The sequence below is a fragment of the Citrus sinensis genome, chromosome 8, assembly GCF_022201045.2.
Source record: "Citrus sinensis cultivar Valencia sweet orange chromosome 8, DVS_A1.0, whole genome shotgun sequence".
Classification (NCBI taxonomy): Eukaryota; Viridiplantae; Streptophyta; class Magnoliopsida; order Sapindales; family Rutaceae; genus Citrus; species Citrus sinensis.
This window is the reverse complement of record NC_068563.1, coordinates 8,943,839-8,954,398: the sequence shown is the minus strand read 5'-3', so window position 1 is coordinate 8,954,398 and position 10,560 is coordinate 8,943,839. Positions and strand designations below refer to the sequence as shown.

At 32.6% G+C, this 10,560-nt stretch overlaps 1 protein-coding gene across 1 annotated transcript; it reads right to left on the bottom strand.

The window, feature by feature from the left end:
* Positions 1-461: 461 nt before the first annotated feature.
* Positions 462-1,724, bottom strand: LOC127899280 (vinorine synthase-like). Its single transcript, XM_052432626.1, has one exon. The coding sequence runs from the start codon at positions 1,722-1,724 to the stop codon at positions 462-464; it is 1,263 nt and encodes a 420-aa protein (XP_052288586.1).
* Positions 1,725-10,560: the final 8,836 nt, after the last annotated feature.

Sequence of the window (10,560 nt, the reverse complement as noted above, 5' to 3'; positions counted from 1 at the left end):
TCAAATAACGCTAACTGTTTGAAAACAGTCCGCCAGTTCAAACTAATTTTTTCTTTTAGTAGAACCTTTGAAAATGAACCGACTAGCCATCCTATAGTTGAAAATTAATCCATCACAATTCACGTTTTTTTTTAATGGTTTTATTGGCTAAAAAAATACATAAATTATATACCGTAACTTTTAAAATCAATAAAAAAAAAAACAGGGATCCGGAGACGTTATCCCTTTTATTTTTTCACTACACCAACCTTTATTTCATTGCAGCATATCATGCTGCCATCTTCAAAATCTACCATCACCATCAACTTCTTAGTATTAGCCACTGGCTAGCCAGTAGCATCGATCGTGATTCATCAGGAACACAAAAAATTCAGAATCGACAAACATCAAATAATAATGCTCGGATTCGGCGAAGCAAAGGCCAAAAACTGAGGATCATGCTCCAATACAGACATTTCTTTTTAATCTAATGTCACCCATGCCTCCACTGCATTATCATAATCAGCACTTCCTATTTCCTTAAAAATTGTCAAGTTTCGGAAAGAACCAAATTCTCCAGAAATGCCGCTCCAAATTGGATTCCCCCACCCAAAATCAACTTCATTGAATCCAAATTTGAGCCAACTGGAAGATATGATGGCATTTAAATTTTTGTGGGTAGAAACCTCTTCTATTTTTTTTATATACTCACACACTTTTGGAAAACTTTCATCACCATGCAATATTTTCAAGTACTCACGATTGATACTCCCCACAGCTTGCTTCATACGTGCCACCAATTCATGCAGCTCCATTTCTGCTGCATGCTCCATGTTATAAGCTGCGCTTGCGAACAGAAAGAGGTTCCCGACACTAAAAGTCGATAATCTTGGCTCTGTTAATCTTCGAAGGTTCACCGCTTGATGTAATACAAACCGTGAATTTGCTGTTGATCTTGGAGCCAGCATGACCGACTTCAGAATGAATGCTGACAATGCTTCAATGCGCGTTGGATTGGAGACACGTTCGCCTTTGCATTCAGACCTTAGGGATGCTATGGCCTTCGCGTTAAACACAAATCTTCTTGTCTTGGACTTGGCTTCTCTGAACCAAATCTTTTCCATTACGGATAAATGGTGATTTGGTGAAGGGTTTTGAGGAGGGAAAATGATTGATGACTCAGATAAGTTTTTGTACGTCACTGCTTCATGGCAAGCTCCACGAGAATTTGCAGCCCAACTTCTGAGAAAACCACTTGTTGTGGCACCATCAATGATCTTATGTGAGAGGCACAAGCCAAGTGCTATGCCACCACAATCAAATATGTTCAATTGTACAGCTGCTTGGGGCACTTGATCTGGATTTGGTTGGTAACTGAATGGAGGATACGGGAGACATTGGTCCAATAGTTCCATTGGAGGATTTTGAAGAAACTCAAATAAATGAGTGTTCACTCGGGTTTCAATATGTGGAACTCCCTCATCGTAATCGTTGATGATGAGATTGTCTCTCACTCTTCCTGCAAAAGGGTAAAGGCGGTCTAGGGTTTTTGAGAGTGACTCCTTGAGTTGAGTTGAGATTTGGGTACCCTTTAGATGTGTATTTCTCATGGGGTAAAATAGTATCAGTGGAGAAAAAGTTGTGGGAGTGAGTTGATCTAAAAGAGAAATTTTGAATGGTTTTAAAAGATGAACATCGAGTGAAGATGGCCTCACAACTTCTTTTGAGACAATACTAATTTCCATACTGGTAATGTGAAAACTAAGAGAGAGGTTTTAGTTGTGTACTTATAAACAGAGAAGTGCCTGTGTTTTAGTCTCCTTTGCTTCAATAACAATAAATGGATATATATAGGTAACTTCTTAAATGGAGATAGCGTTTGGCCAATTTAATTTCCATGGGGGTTGTGCGGGGGCAGTCAGAATCAAAATTTTTGGTTGACGGTTAATTTGTAGTACTAATTTGAATCCAAAAATTAAAAAAAAAAAACATTGCAACAAAAATAGCATAAATATGATTTAAATCTTAAAACATATAAAAATATAAATAAAATAATTGATATCTAATTATATATAATTATATCATCTAATTCATATATACATTAAAAGGGAAATTTACGATTCTTTCATCTCTCCAAAATCATCTATCATTGATTCTTGTGAGCAAATCACCATCCATTTAATAGATTAAATTGTCATATAAATGATCTCAAAATATTTCAGAGTCGCTATTGGTAATTTCTCAATGTATTTACATTTCGCCCAATTCTAAAATGACATTTTAAAAGTAATTTATAATTTGGGGATGCCATAGCCCTTAGACATGCATGTCGTTCTGCCTGACAGCACAATCTTCTTTGAATGAAATGTAGACTAACTCATATGGTACTAAAAGCAAATAAAAACTAGCCGTGAACCAAGCTCGGCACTAAACTACATCGGCTTGTAGAGATCTCAACCCAAAGAGTAATTTTAGAACCTGGATTAGCCTCAGTTGATTATCTGTCATTTATGTATAACAAGTCAGACGGGCATCAAGTTTGTTTGTCAAGGAACTTAACTCTGTTATTTTGTAGGCTGAGCCGAGCGGGCCACTCAACTGCTGGTCCACGGCAACCCAAAAATATAAAAGCATGCATGGATGACGTGACCAAGAACAAATAAATTTTCAGAATATAAGTTCACTTCTTCAGATCTGTAATCTTATAGAAATAAACTAACTTGAAAATCTCTTGAGGTTATCTTTGTTAGGAAATTGGTGGGTGCAGCAGGACCACAGCTAAAATAAAATTAGAAATAAAATAAAGAACAAGCACAATAGAGGACACCGAAAATTACGTGGTTCGGCTTTTGGCCTACATCCACGGGCGAAGACAGAAGGAAATATTTTACTAGTGAAATAAGGATTACAAGTATTGTAAGATTTTAGCTCACTACCCAAAACCCCAATACACCCAATCTCTCACTCACTAGACACGCAAGAGTTTATTAAACTCTTGAAAACTCTCAACACTCAAAGAAAGAAAGATTTCTCTCGATGGAATTAAATTCAAATGAATTAGGGAGCTCTTCCTTTTATAGCTAAAAAATGGCTATTAAATTAATATATATATTTATATATTTCAAATGTAGTTACCAACTTCTTCTTTTTCTCCATTTGGATGGCACCATTTTTCTTTGGCCGGCTGCACCATTTTCTTCTTTCAAATGTCAAACCCTTCTAGATGCAGCCATGCCAAACACTTCTAGATGCAGCCAACTTTGACAATCTTGACTGTATCATAACATCTCATAATGCTCCAGAAAATGAATGAAGCACCTATGTATCATTCAATTCATCCATGTGTACTACTAAATAAGAATTTAATAATGTAGCACCAAGGAAACCGTAAGACTATTTGTAGTTCGAATGGCAAGAAATTTCAGATTCGGCCCGAATCTGCAAAGATCTGTAAAATCATTGATAGTAAAAGCTCTCTTCAATTTTCACAATGGATGTAGACATAATTATGGCCAAATTGTTAGAAAAATATGCTCTTTAAAAGCATATGTGTTTATTTAATTGTAATAAATAATTTTTCTGATTAATAAAATAAATGAGGTATTTTATTCAAGTATCATAGTTGCATTAATATTTTGAGTAAAGTCCATTTAATCATATTATATGTATTTATGTGATCACCATATAGATTCACAGAAGACATAAATACAAGTTATCTTATAATTAAATAAATTAAGTTCGCAGTTGATAAATAAAGTTGGGCACTTTATTTAGGTATAGACTGTAATAAATTCATTGAATGATTTGTCTTAATCATGTATGAATTTATTGATGTAGTACGACTACATTGAACAGGATCACATATGAGATTTAATTAACTTTGTAATAACTGTCAGACTTATTAAATCTCATAGGTATTGATTTTACTGTAATTTTAATTTTGAGTTAGTTATAATTTCATGATTGTAATTGTTATTCCATTTAAGTTACCGATGGGCACGACACATACTTGTAGTCAAGATTACCCAGTATCTTGGTGGGAGCAATTATGAGTATTGAAGTTATAGATTAACAATATAGAATTTGTACAACACATCTCTTGATGGGTTTTCGGCGCTTGATCATAGAATTCTCTGGTCAAAGTGTGTCAAACCAGTAAGTATCAAGGAGTAATTAAATTGATTGGACAGTTGAGATATCGATTTAATTAATGAAGTGGTACAAATAATTATTCAGTAAAGAGATCAATGTGGCTTGGGATGAATTATTATTCGAGTATACAATTATGATTATGGAGGTCAGTTCCAATCTTATAGTGGAGTAGAGTTGGAATTAAATGATTAGACTTGTTCATTTACAGGCTTGATTGTTTTAGCCACTATTGTATGTTCCTAAATGATCCCTGGGTTAGCTCATTTAATTGATTGTACCACTACTGGACCTAAAAACAGAAAACTGGCATATTAGGTGATAAACCTAATTATAATATTTGTTAAGACCTTATGTGTTATATTTATGTGCAAATGGAGCCTTGTGTTATTTTACAAGTGGTTACACATGATCTCCACTTTCACGTAAGTGGAGAGATAATATTAAATTCAAAATATTTATTATTTTGAATTATAATAAAAGGATAATACATATCTAGGGTTTTACAAGAAATTTTATATAAGTGTATTTTTCTCAAGAAGAAAAGTTACATGATTCCAAAATACCCATTTTGAGAAAAACACTACAAAAGAAGTCGGTTGTTTTGGAAGTAGTGAAACGGATGCCCACACGTCCAGTGCTGATCAAATTTGAGTCATAGCTGGAAGATTATTTGGTGACGGATCGTGATCTCGGTGATGGATCGTGATCTAACAGGAGTGGTAGTGACGGATCGTGATCTAACATGAGTCGTGGTGATGGATCATTATTTGGAATCCTAAATTACTTTAGCAAAAAAGCAAAGTCGGATTGTCAATGTATGATTTTCTACATTACGGATTCTTATGTATTGTATGAGATCCGTCCTAAAAAGTTTTATAAGAAAAACTAATTTTTAACCAACAGATATAGACATAATTATGGCCAAACATTGTAATCTCTTGGTTAGTATTGATTTTTGATTGCTTCTCTTGGTTAGAATTGATTTTTCATTGCTTCTTTGTATAATTGCTTCTTGTGTTTTTATTAGATACTAATCATGGTCAACAAGATTAGGGTTCACACACTGCTACAAAAATGACCTTTACTGACACTTTGTAAAAAGTGTCAGTAATGGTATACATTTGGATCATTTTTTTCATTTAACAAATATTTATCATAAATCACTGGTACTAAGGTGTCAGTAGCATAAAACTCAGTAATTACTTATACTTTAGTATCAGTGATAAAAACAAATATAATTCTAATTATGTTTTTACTTGGACTCGAACTCAATATCTCCGAAGTTAAAATTTTAATTTCAAACTACAAACCACTTGTGTGCATATTTTCTTTGTTTGGTTAAACCGTATATAATTAGCTACAAACCCTTTGCTATAATTTAACACAAAATTTTTGATCTCCCTCCACCAAAATGTGTTCCCTCTCAAACAAACTAAAATCCAAATCCCTAAAATTCCAAGTGCCTAAATCCCTAACTCTCCCTAAGTGCTAACCAGCGGCAGCCCCTCTCTAAGGCCTTACCAGCACACACGATGACAACGGCACACGCAGCCCGTGCGAGGGCAGCCCAGCAGGTCGCACCACACACTGCAGTAGCTCGCTCGCTTTCACTCTCTCTCTGAAGGCACACACAGCAGCGGCAACCCCTCTCTTTCACGCTCGTTTAGTCGCTCTCACTTTCTCCGTCTCTGGTCACCATCTCACCCTCCAGTCTAAATTATTGCCGTTGCAGCCGCGTTCAGCCGTAGCTATCGCGCTGGGCGCCTGAGACAGTGAGTTGAGATTCCACTTTTTAATTTTTTCATTAATTTTTTGTCTGAATTAGATTAGTCAAATACTCAAATTAATTGAGTTGTGAGTAATATTGTAATAATTTAATTTGCCCCGCATCCCCTGAAGAAGGTAAGCAACTCCATTTTTAGGGTTCGTGTAGTAGTTGTCTTGCCTTAATCGCCTTAGTAATCATAAGGTCGATTTTCTCAAGAAGGGCAACTTCGATCTTTTGGCATTTTCAGTGCTTCTTCCGAATCTCTCTTCACTGTAGCTTGCTTCTGCATGTGATTTGAGGGCCAAGAATTTATCTTAAGGGCGAATCATATTATGTTTCAATTCTCTGTTTGACCCTTTTAACTTTTGAATTTCAACATTATGTGTTTAGTGTTCCGTCAGTTGTTTTATCAAATACATAGGCCTCTGGGCTTTAGACACTAGTGTTCAAAATTGCCATCTAGTTTTTATGGTATCTTTGAGCAGGGGTTTCGCTTCATTTGCTTGAATATATAAAAGATCAGTTTTCATTGTCATGGATCAAAAAAAAAAACAAGGCTTTGGCCAATGGTACCTCAGGAGGTCAAAGCCAAGGCTTCCAAAGACAATGTTCCCACGATCGATGTGACTCAGTTTGGCTACTTTAAGGTTTTGGGTAAGGGCCATTTGCTTGAGAACCAACTCGTTGTGGTGAAGTGTTTCCAAAACAGCCAAGAAGAAAATTAAAAAAGCTGGTGGGTCTGTTGTGTTTACTGCTTAGGTTTATTGTTATTGCTTTTATAAATTTTTTTCTGATATTTTGGTTTCAGCTTTTGAGTATTTGACTATATAGTTTTGGATATTATCATCGGAAACTTTTTGCTTTATATTAAGACCTATTATTGATTAATAATAATAATAATAATAATAATATTTTACAGAAAATGTTTTAATTTCTTTCTTCCATTCAGCACTCGTAGTATTTATTTGATTTGATATCTGTCATGGTGTGTTGATTATGCGGATGATAAGATACTACCTTGCTCCTTTACTTATGCTTGATTCCTTATACTAGAAACATACCTCTAGTAGAGTTGCCATTTATCTACTTTATTGTTGTAAAATCTGTTATAAAATGTATAAGCAATCATTCATTTGAACTCTCTTTATACGCTTAAAATCTGAATTCATGTATGAGGTGTTAGTGTCAATGTTGTTGATCATTTCAATAAGTAGTGCCAATTTATAATGACCTTGGTGCATTTCTATTCAGTTAGTAAACTTTTGTCATTTAAGTTGTTTATTTGTTTAACAAATGTATAACTAGTTTCTACAAATTTACTTTGTGTATAATAGATGATTCAAAATCTTGGCATAGAGGAAAGTGAAGTTTCTGAGGTAAATAGGGTACTTTACAAAAACTATACCACATTAATAGCTGGTCTAAGATACATTATATATGTAAGTTTAAATGCACTATTATTTATATACATATCCTTGCAAAAAAAAAAACCAATAAAAGCAGTTTCATAAACTGATGTAAATGCTGTTATTATTGTTAATTTGCAGGCTATCTGCTATGACTTCAACAATGATGACTATCATAGGTAACATTATTTTCCTTTCTAATTCATCTGAAAGTGTTAATTTGCAGGGGTTGTTTCTACTATAGAACAACAACAAGACAGCCCCTGTAAATTTCTAGTGGCTGTTTTCACTGCACAACAGCCCCTACAGATTTCCCGGGGCTGTTTTGTTGCTATTCTAAAGTCAAAACAACTCCTATAATTTTTTTGGGCTATTTTGCAATGAAAATACTTTTGAGGATTGTTGAGGAAGGAGGGGAATGAGAGCAGTAGTTTTTTAGAAGGCTTGATGAGAGTTTCATAAATTTGACAAGTTTTATGAGATTAAAGTGAAAGAAGTTTATACTAAGGCTGAAAGTTTGAGTGGGCAAATGGATGTTTTGATTGCAGATTTCTGTTGTTTGATTATAAAAAATAGGAAGTTTTTAATTAGATTGACTTAGATGTTTTGTTTTCTGTGACTTGTAGCAGGTTATCCAACATGGCTTCTTCAGACAACTTAAGCTAAGGTTCTTTATTTCTATAACTTTCAGTATTATTGTAATCTTATTTCTTATTGTTTTATTAGTTGTTGAAACATCCTTCAATTGCTCTGTTTAACTACTCACAATCAATTTGTTTTCCATAATCTATTTCCATACTAATTGATTTTATGTTGTTGTAGGTGGGAAAAAAATGAAGCTGCAGATGGATGTTGAGTGATGTTCTTGTGCTTCTTTTTGGTGGAAACTAAATTAGTACTTTGTGGTTGTTGAAAACTTAATTTAGTACTTATATTTTTCTTTTCCAGATAGTGGTGTAGTTGAATCATGTGAATTTGAGTGATGTATTTGGGATGTTTATTATGTGAATTATATTGCGACATTTTATATATTTAATATATTTTTAGCTTTCTTTTGGTTGTAAAACATTCAAGAAAAATATAATTAGAATAAAAAATATTTATTAACCAATCCTGCATAACATTATTAAATACTGACACTAAATATTTAAATTGACATGAATAATTTTTGATATTATCGAACTAGCTTGTTATTGATACTATAGTCACATAAATCACTGACATATAAATAGTATCATCAAATATTAACACTATCGTATCATTATTTTGGTGATACTATAGTGACATGAATTACTGATACAAAAATCACTGACACTAAAAATTAATGTCAGTGTGTTCTGGCTTGAGCATTACTGACATAATTAACAAGTGTCAGGAAAAGTACTTACTGACACTAATTTAGTGTCAGTAAAGCCCATTTTTGTAGTAGTGACAGGACTTGATTTAGGGGATTATTAGCTTATATCATTCTTGGAAATTCCTGAATCAAATCCTTTGTTGTTCATATATATACATACATACACACATATTCTCTATTAAGGACATCCTCATTTTAACAAAATAAAGATGCCATTAACAGACAAAACAATAAAGTTTCATTAGAGAAGGGTTATATATATATGAGCTATGTTTTATAGCAATAAGGAGTTATGTTTTTTCTTTTTTTTTCTTTTTTTCCTTGGCTATAACTTTATTTTTTTATGATCTATATACTAATTTTGTGGAAGGTACAATTGACAATGGATCAATGGATAGGTGTAGGGATATTTTCAATACTTTGTCTAGTCTATAAATTTTTGAAATAACAAAATAAAAGTAAACTCACATTGCTTATGAGAATATTTGCGCGATCTCATTTATTTCTCAAAATACCAAGAAATAACCTCAACACTCAGACAAAGTTTGAAACAAAAATTTATTAGAAAACAGCTCTACCTCAAAGCTTTTCAAAGAACACATGTCTAAATAGGATATAAATAAACATACTCAAATGATACAATTGCTACTATGAATAGAATTTAAAATAAGATACATATTTAATAAGATATTCTTATGTTGGTATCCAATTTGACATGGAATTATAGGGTTTCTTTGATCTGCATCACTAAATAAGGATAAAATTTATCAGATCACGTTTCGTCATTTTTGAAAACCTTGGTGTTTCCATGGATTTCCACAAAAAGTCAGGTGCCCTGGAGATAAACTCTCTTTAGATAGAGTTGGTAAAATTTGACACAAACACAAACACGATTAAATCGGTGTAGGTGGAGATAAAATTTACCAGACCACTTTTTGTCATTTTTGAAAACCTTGATGTTTCCATGAATTTCCACAAACTGTCAGGTGGGTTGGAGATAAACTCTCTTTAGATAGAGTTGGTATAATTTGACATAAACACAAACATGATTAAATCGGTGGAGGTATTCAAATTTGACACAATTATTAGATGGATTGTATTTGTGATAAAACACAATTAATAATCACATCAAGTTTGAGTTTAGCGCTTTTGACAGAATAACTCATTTATGACATGATTAATTATTAAGTTACATGTATTATCTCGTTTTAAATTTTATCTACCAGATAAATGTTACATTCATCATACTTTAAAATTATTTATTTATATTTAAAATATAATTGATTACATTTAAGAAGGTAGTACTACATAACTTTTAGAAAACACAATAAAAATATATGAGCCAACTTGAATTGTCACCTACAGATAATAATACACTTCTAGAGGTGGTAGTACACAATTTCAAGAAGATATAATAAATTGTAGGTGTTCAAATTTGACACAAGCACAAGCACGATTAAATTTGTGTAGATGTTCAAATTTAGCACAATTATTAGACGGATTATATTTGTGACAACTCGATTAATAATCATGTCAAGTTCAAGTTTAGAATTTTTGACACACTAATTCATTTATGACATGATTAATTATTCAATTACATATATTATCTCATATTATTTGTCATTCTTTAAAAATTATATATTTATATTTAACATAAAATTGATTAGATTTAAGAAGGTAGTAATATAATTTTTTTAGAAAAATAATAAAACATATTAAAATATGAGCCACCTTGAATTGCCACTTGTGGATAATAATACTCTTGTAGAGGTGGTAGTATAAAACTTCTAGAAAATATAATAAATTGTAAGTGTTCAAATTTGACATGAATAGGAATACGATTAAATCTGTATAAAGTTATTAGATGGATTGTAGTTGTGAAACTAGATTAATAATCA

Bases quoted from the DNA above. Each gene is read 5' to 3' on its own strand.
- LOC127899280 (XM_052432626.1), bottom strand. From the start codon at position 1,724: ATGGAAATTAGTATTGTCTCAAAAGAAGTTGTGAGGCCATCTTCACTC.